At 32.5% G+C, this 19,776-nt stretch overlaps 1 protein-coding gene across 2 annotated transcripts in view; it reads left to right on the forward strand.

The window, feature by feature from the left end:
- The window catches only part of LOC134529487 (contactin), a 137,935-nt gene that overhangs the window by 48,802 nt on the left and 69,357 nt on the right, over positions 1 to 19,776 (forward strand). For both annotated transcript variants that reach the window (XM_063363626.1, XM_063363625.1), the window contains 3 exons: positions 4,393 to 4,683; positions 13,273 to 13,410; positions 18,509 to 18,649. In XM_063363626.1, the coding sequence (XP_063219696.1) occupies positions 4,393 to 4,683; positions 13,273 to 13,410; positions 18,509 to 18,649 (570 nt within the window). The remainder of the gene's footprint in view (positions 1 to 4,392; positions 4,684 to 13,272; positions 13,411 to 18,508; positions 18,650 to 19,776) is intronic.

Raw genomic sequence — 19,776 nt, forward strand, 5'->3', positions numbered from 1 at the left:
TAAAATTGTGCATCTAGACCCAGACATCGACAGTGAGTAAAGTTGTTCTGGAACTAAGGAAATTATTTTAGATGAAAATTGACTTAAGTTTCACTAGTAAAGGTACGCCATAAGCAAATAGCGTCGCCATTGTACTAAGCAAGGGGCTTATAGCAAAAGTGATTTTACGCCCGCGTTAATTGTTGAACTGTACCGTCACGTAAACTATGTAACCTTAAACATTATTTGGAACGAAGATCAAATATTTTTGGCTGTTTTTAAAGAGAAGTACGTTTTCCGAACACTCAGTGGTCCTTCAGATCGATTAAAAATTGCTTCTACTGAGTAATGCCGTGTGCCTTAAGTAACTATTATTTTCTGTTTTCGTTATAACTATCTCTTTGAATTTAAACTGTATTAAAGTATCTACAAACATTTGTAATTTATCTGTGCCTCCGTATCTCCCAATGAGTTTAGCTACAATTAGACTCCGGAAGGGATTGATCACATGTAAATTTTAAATATTCAAAATAATTATAATATTTTTTTTTTGCTCAGAAATAAAGCCTGTAAAATATAATAAATTTTCAACTAATCCTCAACTACGTCATACACCAAATAGAATTGTAAACTTATTGTACGATTTTCATGTTTATTAATCTTAATACTGTTTAAATAAGATTTTCAAGGTTTTCAGTATTCAGTGTTTGGTTTTATGTGTCAGTGTTTTGTCGTTAGTGAAAGTGTTTGCTGTGTCTTGTCTCCTGTTTATAGTCATTTTATATACCATTTCCACCTTCACAACTATATTTTCATTCAGACTGCTCTTAATTTTAAATAATAAATCTTCCACCATTAAATATTTTTGTTTCTCTCATCATAATTATCTTGTTATTTCTTTTTCTAACTGCATTCCTACCAGTATACTATAGTCTAGGTTTCCATAGCATACTGACCATATCATTTACAGTTTATCAGCAACAGGAGTCATTTGTTGTTGGCTCATTTATTTTCATGTATTTAGTGTTCAAGGGTTTTAGTACAAATTAGTTTTAAATATGTCAACGAGTCATCAACACCACAGATTAAACATTTTCTTCACCTCTGTGGTATCACCCACCATACTCAAGTATTAATTCTGTAAGCTGAAGTATAAGGTTAAGTTCCGAGCTCAGAAAAAAAAAAATATATATATAATTATAAATGTATATATATATAATTATATATATATATAATATATATAATTTTAAAGCTACTGGGCAGTCCCCACTCCTCCTATATATATATATATATATATATATATATATATATATATAGTGGGGACTGCCCAGTAGCTTTAAAATTCAGGTAACCTCTACTTGTGAAATGGGAAACCTTAGGTAAACATGAAATAAATAATTATATTTTATATTATTTGTAATTTAAATTATATTACAAATTTGGTTATACACATTCTATTAAGTGGTTCCTACTTCATTAATATAAATTTTTTTCATTTCAACATCAAATTTTAGGTTAGGTTAGCTAGAACCAATTGTTCAAATACATTCAAAGTATTTTTGATGAAGTTAACCTAGTCTACACTATCTAAAATATTTTTAATGTAGCCAACCTATTCCACTGATTATTATGATCACACACTAATTGTAATATATAAAAGCTAACCTAACTACTCAGAGTGTAAACTACTGGTAAAAAACTTGAATGATTGTAAATTGTGTGAAGGAGTTAAAATGCAACTTACAACTATTTTTTCCAGAAATGAGGCTTTGTTTCAGAATGGCCAATAATTAATTTTAATAGGTTGAGTTCAACTGACTAAAAATATATTGTAGGTGCAGTTGAAATACTGTGCTAGTGTTTTCTTCCAAGGAAAGAGATTTTATTATGTAATTATTAATTAATTTGGTATGCATATGTTTTAATATGAAAATGGGCCATTTGAACGGCACATTCAACCTTCTTTTCCTGCAGAAAAAAGTGTTAACATCAAGTGGCGCTTTAGGATGTTTAGTGTGTGAAAGGTCGAGGAAATTCATTACTTCAGGTCTGGAAAACCTGGAAAAGTGAGGGAATTTTGGAATTACAAGCTTGTAGCAACCATGTGTTATCATTTATTAGTTTCTATTTTGTTATTTGTTACAATTATTTTGATATTCAAGCTGAGGATACAAAAAATTGTTTAATATTTTATTTTGCTTTAATACTTCTACCTCTCAAAGTAATTTTGTTCGATTTGCATGGTTTTGAAGTAATTACGACAATAAATTACAGCATCATTTGAGTTGTTCAGTCATAAATTCAAAGTAGCACTACTTTTCATTCATGTGAATTAGCACGGACATTGGCAACATCACTTTTATAGCATGAAACTCAATCCAACAAATTAATAATATGAAGAATCAATTGATAGTTTGCCCTTTCCTTGTCACCACTCACCACCTCGGGCTAGCTCAAATTAGGTGATGAGTGGAACATACAGGTTGCAGGTCACGAAGAAAGAAGGAATTTATACACAATGTTCAATGTATTACCTGGTTTTAATTATTCATTTAAAAATCACAAAATATTTAGCACAACCGAACAAATAAAAATTAAATGTACATTAAAAAGAAGATAAAACCCGGAGCCATCGCCCGACCACGGCATGCTCGGCCCGCCGCCTGAACAACGACCGCTCGGCCTGGTGCTCGGACAATGACTGATCTTACAGCCTTCCTCTCCCTTGTGCGGGCAGTGTTCTGGGCTCGCTGACGTAATTTTCAGCCAATCACGGCGCATGGCAACGAAAGCTTCCACGAAATGCTTGCTTCTGTTCCCACGACGCAGCGATTTTGTATCTTTCTCGCACTCCCGTGACCGTGACTCACACGCCTAGCGTGTGAAACAAAGCCTCGGTCGTGGAAAAAATGAAGGAAAATCACGTCAGCATGCCTTTCCCCACAAAGAAGCCAGCAAAAAAATACTTGAAATATAAATTTGTGAATTTTATAAATAAAAACAATAAACCCGGAGAATTATTTTCACAATAACTTTGAAAATGGAAAAACTTTAAATCTAACCTGAAATATGACAAAAAGTTTATAATAAATTATTATTGCTGGGATGGATGGGGAAGGCTGTAATCTACGTTGTTACATCCTTAAAAACTATTTTTTTTTTTACCTTCATTGCCCATTTACTTCAGCCCAACTAACATAGTACAGTATTTGGAATTTTTAATCTGTAATTTAATTTTACAATGTTTACTCTCAAAATGGAACCACATTTTTTTAATTGTATGTGAAATGTATTTTGACATATAATTAATACAGTAAATTAATTTTAACAAGAGTTGCATCTTGATTAAAATGGTAGTCAACATATTCAATAAGAAAAATTCCATGGTTGAGAAAAAAATTATTTTGATTAACATACATTCTTAAGGAAAAATTGTATTTGATAAGAATTTTTTTATTAGAGCTCTGTTTTCCTGGAATGAATTAAGGCATTACTTTGAGGGGCTGGTGTGTTGAAGTGACACTGTAATTACACTTATTTGGGTAGTGCTGGTAGTTCTCTCGAAAGAAGAGTGAAATAATTGGTGGTGCTTGTTGATGTGCTTGCTAAGAGGTTGTTAAGTCACGAAAATTTGAGCCGAGCCTTTTGAAATTTATTTGAAAATGTGCTAATGTTCGGAGATTTAACTTTCAAACATAGAGTTAGGAGGCACAGTGTTTAGAGACTGGACTCTTATTCCAGTCTAGCTGGTCTGACCATCCTGATTTTGGTTTTTCATGATTTCCAAAATCATTCCAGGTAAATGCTGGAATGGTTTCTTACAGTAGACTTTGGTCAATGCCTTGTACACTTAATATCTGTAATGACCTTCTGTGGACAAGATGCTAAGCAAATCATTCTAACTTTGCTATAATTGACCAAAAAATAACATGTGTAGATCTTCAAAAGCTTGTTTGAATCAGCATTTATACAAAATATGTATTAATTCTCAGTAGCAACAGTAAAAATTATATATCAGAATATCTGTGGCAGTTGCTAATGTTGTTTACACCATTTTGGCAATTGTAGGTCATGTAATATATCAGTCGGATTCTGTTATTTCATATTTTGATATAATCCAGAAAATGTAGAATTTGACAGTTTTCTACAGCCAGAAAATTCAAATAAGAAAGTAATAAAATTGAAACTGACTAGCAAAATATAAGTTTGAATACAGTTTTGTCTTGCTGCAAATTTAAATCAGTTTGACATGGCTATTTCAACAAATTATATTGGTATAGCTCAAACTCGGCTTAGTGCTAAAATAAGGTGGCTTTTCACACATTGATTTTTTATTCTATATTTTTTTAAATTGAACTGGAAGCAAATGTTCATGTTTCTAATTTGTGTGTGATTTTTGTTGAAATGTTTTAGCTGAACCAAATTTTACTATACCACTGACTGATAAGCATATGGACAATGGAGGAGAACTTACATGGACTTGTGAAGCATTTGGAATTCCAGATGTAATGTACAGTTGGTTACGAAATGGAGAATTGCTTGATGTTTCAAGATTGCCAGATCAAGATAGAGACCGCTATAACATTGTGGATAATGTGTTAATTATTCAGCACTTGGACCCTGAGAGAGATCAAGCTATGTATCAGTGCAGAGCTTCAAACCAGCTGAAAACAAAGTTTTCTTCTGCTCAGCTTCGAGTTCTTTGTAAGTACTTTGTAAATAGTAAGTAATTTGGTTTCACTAACATTTTAATTTTGAGCACAGGATTGACCACAAAAAAAACAGTGAAGTTTTATTATAAACAGAAAAATGAAATGTCAAAACAAAATACAATTGTTTGGCTATTTTTCCACATAGCCACCTGACATAACACTAGACTAGGGGTGCATGAGTACTCAAAATTTTGAATCAAGTCGATTTTTAAGTACTAGACTCGAGCCTAATTTTAAAGAAGCTGGAAAAATTCGAGTAGTTCACTGTTTGGTCTAGGGACATAATAAAACATTCTTGAAACTTCGTTAATACAAACCTGGAGTAATCTAGGATTATATACCTGCTAATTTTGAAGCTCATACACCACAGTGTAGTATAAAATGTAATTAGTTGATGCAGAATTAATTAAAAAGGTATTTGTTACAATTTAAGTATGCTTATAATCTCTCGCCATTTTATTATTTTAACTATGTAGATAATTAAGTACTGAATTCGCTAGCGATGGTGGCTGATTTTACTTAATCTCATACTGTATAAAATTTTCATTTTGGTTTAGACGTAATTGGGCATTGTCGTTACAATTTTGTTATGTTAACCTATACTACAAAAACAAAAAAATATATAACTTTTGTGCAAATGCCATACTCAAAATTTTGTAGAATTCACTGCAGTAACAACTGTTTTCTTAAAATGGGCTTTGAAAAGCCTTTTCAACATAAATATTATTTATACCATGTGTCATTGAAAAGAAATAAACATACCAATACACGTCGATTTTACAGTAAGCCTAGCTGAACATAATAATGGTGTATGTGAAGACAAATGAATGAGTGACAAAATAAACATTGACAAAGCACCATAGTTACCGCACAAATAAAAGAACTACCATAAAAAGAACTACAGTTACTGTAGAAGCACAATAACTTAACACAGATGCATCATAGTTACCGTAAATTACTTCAGATATACATATGGGGCAAATTAAATGTTACAGCGCACTCTTACTTCTATGGGTGAGCCGATGCCGATTGCCAATTATTAAGATCGGCCGATTTTGGTCATTTTGTCATTTGCATGATCGGCTTCATGCATGCCGATCCTTTTTGCCGATTACAGCTTTCTGAACACAAAAAAAAATATCTACGTAACACAAAAGCGCTGACATATTTTTTTGCTTCAGAACTGTTGCTTGACGTTTTTAAAACATTTACGTTACTTACGTCTTTTAATATTTCTGTAGAAAAAAATTAAGTAAAGTTATTCTTAAAAAATTAACATATTCATGAAAAGTACGTTTGTTAAAAAAGAGTAAACAAAAGCACACCAAACCATTTAATAAGTCATGCATAGGGACCTGTTCTTTTCGCGATCGCGATTAAACAACGATAAACGTGAAATCGCCGTAAAATACAGTTTTTACGCGAAATCGCCATAACACAGCGTTTTTAAACAAAATTTAGTATTAAAACGCGAAATCGCAGTGTTTTTACGCAAAATTTAAATACTGGGTAAAAGACTTGTCTCGTCACTGGTAAACAAACACCGCAACATGGCCGCCACTGAACATTAGTCATAAATGCACTAAAGCAAACAAAAGCTTACACACGCTCACGTTATAATGTTAAACTCAAAAATATACTGTAAAAATACGCAAAACTACGGCGTTTATTATCCTTTCCGGCATAATGTTTGGATTGATAAAACAAACAAGCGAAGTTTTAAAGCTTACGCACACCACTCGGGCCACTGATGTCAGCTTGGAACAGCGACACCGGATAAATTTAAAAGCAAGTAGATGATTGGGCGAATGGTGGCGAACTGTGTTTAGAACAGCCTTACGTGAGTGGCCATACCACGTCAGCCGGAGGCGCTGGCATATAGTTGGAACAGCGTCTTAATATCAAGCAGAAAGCATTTTAAATTGCGCCAAAAAACGGAAAAATGTAAACAAACATTCATTTTCGAATGGTGTGACGATGATGATTAGTTGGTCAACAGTGTGTTATAGATTTTGTTAAAGGGATTAATAGTTTTCCAGATTAGTTTATGGGAACAAACTAATAATCAGTGTCTAAATCAAAAGTTTGTTATATAAATATATGTAACCTATTTGTTTAGGGTATTCAGTAATGAGTAGGTTCAAGTAAAATTATTTAACTTAAATAATTTCAGGGTGATTATGTAGTGTAGCGGTATTTGCGGAAAAAAAAATGTTAAAAATCTGAAAATACTTTTATTATATGCTCTTTCACTTCCTCTTTTCATTAAACCCGGTGGAGATAAGAAATTCCAAATACTTTAGGAGATATCGCCGTTCTTATTTTGCAATACAAGACCTGTGTTATCATTCGACCGTCGCAATTTTTTTATTTTGCCGTGTGTTCGTGAATGCCTAATTAATTTAAATGGTCGATTGGGTCAGGTCAGTTACATTATAAATACTTTCAAAATAAGCGGACATTAAAAATTATGTGAATTAATTTTAATGGTTGTTTAGTTTTAAAGTATTTATAATGTAACTGACCTGACCAAACAAACCAGGACAAATGATGAACAGTAGGAACTCACGTAATTATTTTTTTACTTATTACTTGCGCAACAATATCCAAATTACAAATAAAACATTAAAATTTGAAACGTTTAAAACTCACCTAAGTTAGAGGCGGGTGCAATTCCTTTGCCATTAGTAGAAAATGATGTAGTTGTTCACCTACGTCGTGAAAAAAAAAAATTCATACTCGTAAACAAGAAACAATGTTGAAAGCTGCATGAATGCTCAAGTATTGTGATGAAAATTAAAAAATTTGATATCTCCTAAAGTATTTGGAATTTCTTATCTCCGCCGGGTTTAATGAAAAGAAGAAGTGAAAGAGCATATAATAAAAGTATTTTTGGATTTTTAACATTTTTTTTTCCGCAAATACCGCTACACTACATATTTACCAATTTCAGATATATTTACGGTAACACACACACTTTTTTTTTCAAGTTTTTAGCACCGCTTTTGTGTTATCAAGTGAATTTTAGCACAGCTTTTGTGTTTTAAGTGAATTTTAACACCGCTTTTGCTAATGTTTAATGACAAAATCGGAGAATTTTGTTTACCACTTTCAGGTACACTTTGTTCAACTTAAAATAGAAAAAAGAAAACGCATTGCGTCGTCGTGATGTCCATACTACTTGTTTATTTTCATTGTTGTGTTTATTTGTTTGCTACGTTGTCCAGGTTTGTTTTCTGAACTATCGTCTTAGTACACACCATGAAAAAGTGCGGGTTATTAAATTTAGTTAACTCGATAAGAGAAAGAGCACGCACGTTGCATGCATACAGCGAGCTATCAATATTGATATTCGACGACGTGCGCTCGTTCTACATTGGAATCAACATAATTAAACATGAATAATGCAACCGGCTACATTTTTGTATGCTATATGTACAGGATGGCGACCAACCGGGAAAACCAGGAAAACCGGGAGAAGTCAGGGAATTTTGCCAGCAGGGAAAAGTCATGGAAAAGTCAGGAAATTTTTCAAATAGTCAGGGAAAAAATTTAATCTTGTCTAAAGTTCCTGCTGCAGCATTTTACAGCTTAATATTATTCATAGTCTTTGTTAATTTTATGTAGCGAATTATTAACTGAAATTCTGAAAACTATAATTTATATGAAGTTTGACATTTTAATAAAGCCATTTTTGATGTCGCGGGTCTTTGAAAAACTCTTTGCTGTGTTTGCGTTGCTGATAACTACTGGCTGGCGCCCACGCGCAAGCATTGTATTGCCACCATAGTCATGGTACGTGTACCAAATTATTCTATGCTTACTAGTTTTATAGCTCATAGTACACCGAGATAGTTTTATTTTTGTTTCTCGTATTATTGGCAACTGTGGTACAAGTACACGAACGTTTTGGGATGAAAACGTGTGTGCTTTTTTTCCCCCCAGTCGTGTAGTGCTTCTCTACGTTTTACTTTTCAGATGTACTATTTATTTTATTTTGCTGTCCTCTTTGTGTAAACGTTTTGAATAGTGGCGTGTACAAGTTTTCAGTATTATTTAGTAAGTTAGTCAGGCTTTGTTCTGAAGATAAAAAGGAGAGGATAGAAGTAGAAGACAAAGATGAAAAAAAAAATGTGCGCGGGATCAGATATGAACGTGTGGGCTGGGGAAGAATATTGCCGTTGCTGAAAGCTAAGAGTAAAGGTGAGTAATGAGTTACAATAATTTACATAATTGGGTAAAATGGCGTGTATAACAGTTCTGTTTTTAATCTTCACTTAACATACACTATAATCGAAAAATTTTAATATATAAAAGGATTTATTTTATAGCTAGTTAAAGAAATATTATTTATGAAATGTGTTCATTATAGTGATTAGAATACCGTTTTGTAAATATACAAATTTTAATTTTTTTTAAGATTTAGAAATAATCAACAAAAAATGTGATATTATTTACAGGCAACAAAATTACGTACATTATTAAGAAAAAAGACCCATCACTCTTCTAATTTGTTACCTTACAATTAGACATAGAAAAACTAATAAAAACTCTTAAGTAAGATTGTTTGCTAATATTGCTTAAGAATGTGATGTTCATTAGGACCTATATATAATTCACTAAACATTAGCAAGTTCATCATCACTTAACATACACTATAATCGAAAAATTTTAATTTCTAAAAGCTATTATTGTTTGTCTGATTTTGGTTTGACATATATTTGTGTATGTTATCTGATAAGTTAGTTAATATGCAAAAATAAGAAGGTTTTACGCTTAAAAAAATTGATGAGATTGTTAGGCATGGTCAGGGAATAAAAATGATTGTCCTGGAAAAGTCAGGGAAAAGTCAGGGAATTTATTCTTTACAGTTTGGTAGCCACCCTGATGTAGCGGCGACGAAGATGAAAAGATAAAGATTAAAACGTTTGAAAAAATTTTTAAAAGAAAATTTACACCTCAGACAACTTCATATTTCTGTAAATTTAATACGTAAACGGTAAAATCCAAATGAATAATAGATTTCAACTATAATATACATTGTTTTATCTGGGAAAACTACGTACACAAAGCAGTTAGATTTAAACAGCGGGACCAAAACATATTGCGACTTTTTTTCCCCTCCAAATTTGGACGTCAAAAATAACGGTGCAACAATTATGCGATAAAACACGGGTATGTATATGGACGACTCGATTGAAACAATCCATTACTAATTGATTGTGTAACAAACTGCGATAGTTGACCTCGACTGTCTGGCGTGTTTACAACAGTATTTTCATCACGTTTTTCTTTTAGTCATTTTGTTAATGTTTTGAAAGTCAGAGTTAAAAATTGGAGTTTATATTTTCCAGTTAAATATTGCATTTTGATTGTAAATGTCAAAGGAAAGCAGCTTTGTTTGGAAACATTTTACAGTTGTTGTAGGTGATGAGGGGAAAGCAACCTCTGCAAAGCCGAAATTTCACGTGGTGGAAATTCGACACTTGGCTTCAACACCACAAATTTGTCAAGACATTTAATGTCATTGCATGACCGTGAAATATATTGTGTGTATATATATATATATACAGTGCATATATATTTTTTACCAACAGTGATCACGTTTGTATCTTTATACAATACTTTTCAAGTAATTTGGAGCATATTTTACAACCAACTTAAAAAAGCACTAATCGGTCAAAAAAATCGGCATGATCGGTACCACATTTCTGGCATCGGCATGATCGGCAAATGTGGTGATCGGCTCACCCCTACTTGAATCACCCACCGATCACAAGCATGATGAAACAATGAAAAATATATTGTTTTTTACACTATAAAGATGGGAAGGCAAAAGATTTTTTATCATTTGAGTCCTACATCTAAGAAACTTCTCAGTGTACATTTTTTTTTCGCTTACCTTTTGCTGCCCTAAATATGTTAAGAAAAGTGTTTAAAAAATTATTTAAATGCATGCCAAAAATTGTTGTTAAACAGAATACATCTTAGAAAACATTTTTCTAAAACCAGTGTGTTAACTATATACACACCTTTTTGTACATATCATGCGAATATCAGTCGGTAACTGTAAAGGCAGGTGTTTCAGGTCGCACAACAATACATAGAGGCTAAAAATGAGACCTTAAACATTTAATGGGATTCAAACCATTAGGATGCTAACTTGGTGCTCATGAATTAAGTAATGCCAGGTTGTTGGGCAAGAAGCTGCGACCCTTGCAACGTGAGCGCGATGGTTAGCAATCAGCTACTGAGGATTCCTCATGTGAGTGGGGATCACTTAAAGTGAAACAAGAAGCATCAAAGTTCACATCACAAGGCAACATAATATCACAAGAATAACATATAACATGCAGTCATGGATTAGGTACGCGTCTCACAACGTTAAATTTTACAACATAAAAGTATTTGATGCTGAATCACAGTGACAAAACACTAGCCAAAGTAAAACATATGCTAAGAAGGCTAATAAGGGAAGGGGGTTAGTTTTGAAGTTAATTTGATTTACATTTAAATACTTCACTCACCTATGTCTCAACAGAGATTTGAACCAAGAACCTTGTGTACCTAAGTGGACTGGCACTTAAAACATCCATACCAAAGTAATTTACAAGTTTCTGGCTGAATGTTTGATACTCTAGTTGTATACAGTAAACTAAATGAACACTAAATCTTACCCTCTTTTATCGCATAATCGTTGCACGCGCATAATAGTTGCACCTATATTTTAGGGCGTCAAAATTTGTATAAAAAAACATCTTGTGTAATCGTTGCATGATGTTTTTGGTCCTGCTAAGAGATCCCGAGTGCTTTATGTGGGTATTTTTTCCGTATAAAACGAGGTATTTTAAAGTAGATATCTAATATTTATTCGGAAATTACCTCTTACTTATTTAATTAATGGAAATTCGAAGTTGTCTGATGCGTAAATTTTCTTTTAAAGACTTTTTAAACGTTATAACCTTTTTTTCTTTTTGTTTGCGTTGCCGCGGTGTACCGCCTATAAAAATGTAGCCAGCGCCAGTTGACATCATTCATGTTTAGTTATGTTGCTTCCATATAGAGCGCACACACGTAGTCGAATATCGATATCTCGCCGATTGTATGCAACGCGCGCTATCTGTTGAGTGCCGAGTTAACTACATCTGATGCCCAGCACTCTTTTGTGGTAAGTGTGTACTACGACGATAGTTACGCGTTCACGTCACAGATTCAAGTGGCTTGCGTCACAAATTTTGTTTTTCTATTTAAAGTTGAAGAAAGGTTTTGGTTGCATGACTTATTAATTTAAATTGTGTGGCGTGCTCTTTTATACTTCACTTTTTAAATAAACGTACTTTCCATGGATGCGTTTTGTTTTTATGAATAACTCTACCTAACAAAAAAAAATATTTTTCTCGCATAAACATTGCACCCCTACTTTTCAAACTTGGTTGTATCATAAAATGTGTGACAATTATGTGATAAAACACGGTATTAAAAAAATTATAATCTTTCCTTGCATAAATTTAATAATTTAATAAGATAATATATTTTATATTTATAGTTACAGTGTTTATTGTATCATGTCTCTATATTATATAGTCAAAGGGTGAAATTTCCTAACTTTACTTAATATTGTAAATACTGTATAAAGTATTTCACATATGAAGGAATATATTATACAGTGGGCTTCCAATTATCTAGGTACGGATCATCCAGTATGCGGGTTAACACTGCCATATTTCACTTCCATAAACCATAAATGCAAAAATAATTTTTGATTATTTATTTTTTTATTTTTGTGATAACTGGCCTGCGTAGTTTCAAGGCAGCATTCGTAATGCAGCAGTATTTCTTTCTGTAGTAATCTCTAAAAATATTAAATGCAAACAAGTGATGCTTGACATTCAACAAAAACTAAAAATTATAGACCATCGAGACTTAAAATACGGCAATGTAAAATATGTTTGTTTTAGTGATATGTACTGTAACTATTTCTGTAAATTATGGCTCACATGAATTGTGTATATCCTTAATTATACAGTGTTTGTCTAGATAGTCAGGATGATCAAATTTTGACTAAACATTTTTTTTTGACATTGCTTTAACCGTATTTTTCGGTTATCATTGGACCATTTGCCAGTCGTTACCACAGTGTATCAGATGTCTACTGTAGGTGTACCTTTTAGTTATGAATAGTAGACTTAATCAAGTTCCTAAGTATCTGTTATTGTAAGCTGTATATGATGGTAACTTAAATAATCTGAATAACTTGGAATTTGCAATTTTGAGTTCATTTTAAGGGGTCTGTCTCGGGTTAGGAATATGTACAAAATTTTACTTTTCCCATCTCTACCTAAAACCCTTAAAACTGTAAGTTTTGGTCTAATCAAAAATCCAACAATTTAGCTATTAAACTGATAATGTCAATATCATTATACAAGTTATCATGATTTTAAAGTTCAGGAAATTGCAGTGAAGTTGTAATGCTAGTAAGAGCTGTTTAATAAACTGAACAGTTAGTTTTCCGCTTAAATTGAATAAAGAACTTATGACCATATGGTGTTAACTATGTTTAAATGATTTCACTTTCTTTCAGCTTTGAAACCATCATTTAAAAAACATCCGTTGGAAGCAGAAACTTATGCTGCTGAAGGAGGCAATATCACCCTATTCTGTAATCCAGAAGCAGCCCCAAGACCCAAGTTCATTTGGAAGAAAGATGGAAATGTCATCGGTAAGTCTTGGCTCTACTATTCTTGGAGGAATATTGTGTAGTAGGGTTACTCTTAGTTATTTTACCCAGTTTATTTATTTTAAGTTTTTTAGTTTTCCATTTTTATAAGGATCAAGCCATTACCTTCACCATATAAGTGTGATGCCTCAGCCATTGCGACAATCAAGAGCTACTGTTAAGGATAAGCATAGCTGAAAAGCTAGTACTGTCAACTCTATTCTACGACTGTTCCAGTATCCAGGAAAATGGACCAACTTGGGATCAACTTTGACCCATTCCTATCCTCTTAACCCAAAAATCACATTTACGTCTGAGTTTAACCTTCTTTGGCACAGAAGTGACTCACTGTTTTATTGAATTACTAATTTATTTTAATAGGCAGACATCTTGCAAAAATAAAAGATACCCTGTTAGTGCAAAACAAGAATAATAAATTGTACCACATTTGTTTTAATGAGGATGCATGAAGTGTATTTTAAATGGCTTTTCGCATTAAAAACAGCTAGAAATTATTATTGAAACGTTAGCATTTTGTTAAAGGTCTATTACCGGGTCTTGGCTGCATTAAATACTCCGTGACAAAGGATATGAGGGTGGGTGGGTCCTGTGATGTAGGAAGCAAGTGAGAGGCCATAACATGTGAGGGAAAGGCAATTAGAATACCTCTTTCCCTTGCCTTTTTTCACAATTGATACCACCTACTTAGCGGCTACCTACTACAAGAAGATTGTTAGCATTTGTTTTTGTTAAGTTTAGAACCCAAACAAATCACATTCTCTCATGCACCATGTGTGTGACAGTCACTTATGCCTCAAACCCAGTTGTATTGTGCCATTAGGATACAGCTACAGGAACTTTAAAAAGGCAGTACACAGGCATAACGTTTTAGTAATTTAACTGTAACTCGTGAATGTTTAAACTCAACATGTTGAAAATCGAAACTGAGGTGGTTTACTTGGAAACATTTGTAAACACATTTGTAAACTACAATGCTGCTAAAAGAAGAAACTGACTTAATGTTGCACTGATTCTTCTGTGTCTATGTGCAGTTTTGTGAATACAAATGCTGATGGAATAATATTTGTATAGTTAGCTGCACCTGTTAGTTAATGGAATATATTAAATCAGTGCAAAAAAATAAGCAAGAATAATATGTGTTCTTGTTGGTCTGGGAAATTTTAAAAAATAACACCTGTTTCTAATGGGGCCCAGATGCGGCACTAATCTATGAGTGACGAGCTGCAGACACAGTCGCTTCTGAGTGATTGACTACAACTGCATTCCTAACTCGGTGCTCCAGTTGCCCATATTTTTTTTTTTTTGCTGAAGATTCAAGAGTGAAAGGCAAATCCTTTTTAATCATCTTCACTAGATATTTTTGTTGCACTTGGTATTGAAGGCGTGTAGCCTAAGTTCATCCAATTTTATTAATTTTTTTATTATGAATTTAAAAAACTTTACTTGACACTCATCTGAAGAAATAGGATATGGGATTGGTTTTAGGGAAAGGGGAGCAGATAGGCTGGCAAGCTTGGCAGCTTGGAGCAGCAGGGTAGCTGGAGGAATGTCTACCTTGAAGTGGTGTGGGTGTGCTATGTTAGAGCACTGAGCAATAACACACAGCTGTTGGTCCTCAAATTCAAGCCACTTTCCTACTGTTCTGGTAACCTTTGTTAGATAACACACGCTAGATGTTAGCACAGTGCCCAAAATATCTTTATCAATATAATTTTCTGGCCTAATTTTAGTCAAATTTTCAACCAAATATATCACTGATTTCTTAAAAAAATGTTTTTTCCCTATAGGTTTGTTATAGTTCAAGATCCAGGGTCTATTTTTGCAATTGATCACTATCAAGCTAATTTTCCGTGAGCTTCATTTTGATGAGAGCCCAACTTTTTCTCTTACAAAAATTTTTGATTGTGGTAGCGAACAGGGGTAGCAGGGATAAATTGTCAATTTGATGATTGTCAAAAATTGATTACTAACGTTTTTTTTTAAATCTCAAGATAATTATCTGAACTATTCGAAAAAATATTTGTCTTACAAAATGTATGGTTTGATCCTTTGAACATGTATCGATAACAAGGCCATAAAAAATTATTATTAACTATCTGATTTTTTTCTGTTGCTTAGTTTATATTTATATAAACAGTCACATTGTCCTTCCTACAAATTGCGTGCTATGTTATCCCGGTCCTACGCTCAAAAGTTGTTAATACCACAAGACCATTTTTCTCATTACTAACTGTAGGAGAAAAATTATACATAATAGGATAGTGTGTTTTCTGTCTAAATGAAACAGTGTCCTATAACTTTATTTTACAATAAACTAGGTACAAAAATTTGTGTTTTTACATATTAAAAAAAAAACTTGATCTTCATCAAATTCATCTGATAAACCTTCATCATCTTCGCTACTACCATCACTCTCATCTTTATCTCCTTCATTTTCCTCATCCGTGACATCTGACTCAGCAATAACATGAAAAAATAAAATAAATTGCTGAATAATCAATCAATAATTAACAATAGTATTAATAGCGTAACTTGTAAGTCAGTAGACAATTCTTCAAAAGTTGGACTTTGGGGATCATCAAACCAGTAAAATTCATATTTGCCATCAATTATTGTCCATCAGCACCTCCTCAACAGTATTATCCAAATATTTAATATTACTGGTTTCATCATTAATTATTATCGAACTCTGGTCAATATTTCTGTAAATGATAACATGCAAAGCAATTACATAATTAAAAAAGAAATAAATAATTTCAAAAAGCTTTTAAGAGATTTCTATTCAGACGGATAGAATTGAAAACAAAATTTTAATGGCATAATTCCAAGAACAGTATATTCAGATTAACTTGTTTTGAAAAATGAACAATTACTAAAAAAATACATAAAAATTATTTAATTAACTAACCTTGAAGCGCATGGCAATGGGTCCGCTTCTACATTTAGAGCATACGTTAAGGATATCGAGGGATCTATGATTCCAGTAGATTGAGATGCTGATGATGTCAAAGCTGGCTCAGTGCTGTGTATGAGAAATTATTAAAAAAAATTAAAAATGGTTTATATGAGAAACATTCTATTGAAAAAATTATCCCATATTAAATTAATATTTAGTAAAATAGTCATATAAAAACATAAATTTCAATGATAAAAAATTTAGTATGTATGTTGCATAGTAATGGATAAAATAATTTTTAAGTACTTCCGAGAACAGTCGATCATTTCCGAACATACTCGAATTCTCAGACTCTTGATCGAGTAAATTAAAAACACGTAAAATTTACTATTGCATTTAATACATTTATATTACACTCCAAATTTATTAAGAAAATATGTAAAATATCATGTACTTTCTAAAATTATTGTTTACACAATGTAACAAAATTTCACAATACTAATGATTGATTTTTTTTCTTAATAGCGTGAAAGTATGAACTTAAATTATATTTCATTTATTTTAAAAATAAAGTCCAAAAATATTCGATCGACTTACCTTTCATAAGACAAATATTTAGATTTCACTCGAAATTCTTTGTAGCAAGAGGAATGATAACCTATTATTTTGTCATTCCAATTTTCAGGCAGTACATCATCTCAATATTTGTGTTGATGATGCTTTCGAGCAGATAAAAAAGTTTTACAAGAAAACCAAATGTCTTTATTAAATTTCTTTACTTCTCTTTTTTCTCAAAAAGTTAGGTTTTCACAAAGTAAATTATACAAAAAACATTTCTTGAAATAATTTCTCGAGTGACAAACACGTGGTCGACTGAAAAAATCTTTGCACGGTTATGGTCAACACTAACATGGGATACCTGATACACAGTAAGCAATGCTCTGCGCATGTGTACTGATGTGACTCCGCTGTAGTAGCGATATGCAGAAAATAAATAGATTTTTAATTTCATTAATTTCAAATATGTATTCAATTGTAGGACCGGGATAATGTACCACGCAATTTGTAGGACAATGTGACTTAAATTATATAAATATAAACTAAGCAACAGAAAAAAAATCAACTGGTTAGTAATAATTTTTTGTGACCTTGTTATCGATACATGTTCGAAGGAAGGGACTCTTTCTTTGATCAAACCATACATTTTGTAGGACAAATATTTTTTCGAATAATTCAGATAATTATCTTGAGATTTAACAAAAAAAAAACCCAGTTAGTAATCAATTTTTGACAATCATCAAATCGACATAATTTATCCCTGCTACCCCTGTTTGCTACCACAATGAAAAAATTTGTAAGAGAAAAAGTTGGGCGTCTCATCAAAATGAAGCTACTCACGGAAAATTAGCTTGATAGTGATCAGTTGCAAAAATAGATCCTGGATCATAGACTATTATTCCCGAGGGTTAAAAAATTGGGATTTGACTTGTAATTTATTATTCATTCTAAAGCATTTAATACTGTTTTAAATTCATGAATGCTGTTACTACAATATCAATAGTAATTGTCATATATCTTAATAAGTATTTGTAAAACAAGTTATATATTAAAATTTTTGTTGCTGAAGGCCATTTCATCCTGATTTAAGTACTCCATGGTTTTCTCAAATTACTTAAGAAAATTGCAGGAATGTTTCCTTGGCAAAAGCCATGGCCAGATATTTCCCTAGTTCACTTTATTTATGTTGTATGTCTTAGTCTATACGTAAAGCCATATACAAAAAAATACGTACAATCAGTTGCATAACTACAGTGTTTGTTTTACTACATGTATCCTGCTCCGAACTTTTGGTTTTATCTAATTAGCAAGACACATATGGAGTAAGGTGGTGCTGTGGTAAGACTCTGGACTAGCATTCCAGATGACCCATGTTCAAATTTTGGTCTGGTAATCCTGATGTTAAACAAAAAAAAAAAAGATGAAAGCTTGAAGTGGCAGCTCAACTGAAGGTGCAGCTGTCTCAGAATATAAATGAATTATTTCAAAAAAATCCATTAACTTGCTGTGCTTTAGACTTTATTTATGTACATGTGAATCAAAAAGATCATAATTGCATTTTAATCATCATCCTCCACATTATTTTTAGTTGCTGTAACTTGTAATGTTTCTTTTGCTTGCTCACAGGTGCTGGAGGACGTCGCAGGATTCTTGAAAACGGCAACCTCATCATCAGTCCAGTTTCACGCGATGATGAAGGTGTCTATACTTGCAATGCCCAAAATATGTATGGCTCTGATGAAAGTCGTGGAAGGCTTATAGTTTTAAGTAAGTATATTTAGTTTGATAAAAGTTTTAAAAAGTGGCTGTACGCTTATGTTAAAGTTTAGGAACTTTTTCAGTGTCTTTGTTTTATTTTTGTTGGGTAATTTCTATTGTGCTTCATTAAAAGAATGATGCAACTATAAACAAAATATACTTTTTTGTTTTGGAAAGCATTTTGTTGTCGTTGTGATTTGATCATCGAACATGACCAAAGCATGAAATAATTTTACACATAAGGACAGGCATATGGTTTACTTCCTCTTTCAAGGAAATTAGCTCAGGGGAAGAATGAAGAGGCATCAGTGTAAGATTTAGGTCAGGATGCTATTAATTGAGAAGTTTTTCACGGATACACTTGCAAAATCATTTTATGGTTAGATACTGGGTCAGTAGGACTGATTTTCGCCACAGCCGTAGCATCTGTCGAAGTCATGTCACTGATGTAGGTTCATTGATAAAATATATTGCCTGATGAAGATAATTCCTAAACATTGAATTCCATAAAAAATGTTACAACAGGGTGACTACCGGCTTTGAATTTCTGGAAAAGAGGAAAATATGCATGAATTTTCACCGCCTGGAAAAAACCTGGAATTATGCTTGAATTACTTGTTGTTGCCGGGAATCTCATCACTCACAAATATGTCTGCTAGTTTTACAGGTTATGTAAAATCCAGACTTTTGATTTTAGAATTTCATTTCAAATTAACAAAAAACCAGTAATAGTATTTACTGTTTGCTAATGGTGACAGTTCTACTGTAAAGTGGTTTCGTCAACTTTTATTAATTTTAACAACCACTGCCATATTGAAAATTTGCAGCTGATCACCAAACAATTGAATACCTTTATCATCCTTGGGCATTTCCATCGTCAATATGTAGGTGGTGTTACTTTACAGAAGGTTTTATGCTTAGACGTAGAGTGAATATGGTTTTAAATACATACAAAGTGCACCCAACTTACTGAGGCTTTGCTTACGAGACGTTAATTTTACCTAATAATTTAGTGTTTTCAATTTTCTATTGATTGAATTTCGTATACAGCTTCCGACCAATTTTATGATATAAATGCCCAGAATCTTCTTCCCGGTTTTAGTTTGTACAGGCGAGCTACTACATTGGAAAATAGG

This window comes from Bacillus rossius, chromosome 2, assembly GCF_032445375.1.
Source record: "Bacillus rossius redtenbacheri isolate Brsri chromosome 2, Brsri_v3, whole genome shotgun sequence".
Classification (NCBI taxonomy): domain Eukaryota; kingdom Metazoa; phylum Arthropoda; class Insecta; order Phasmatodea; family Bacillidae; genus Bacillus; species Bacillus rossius.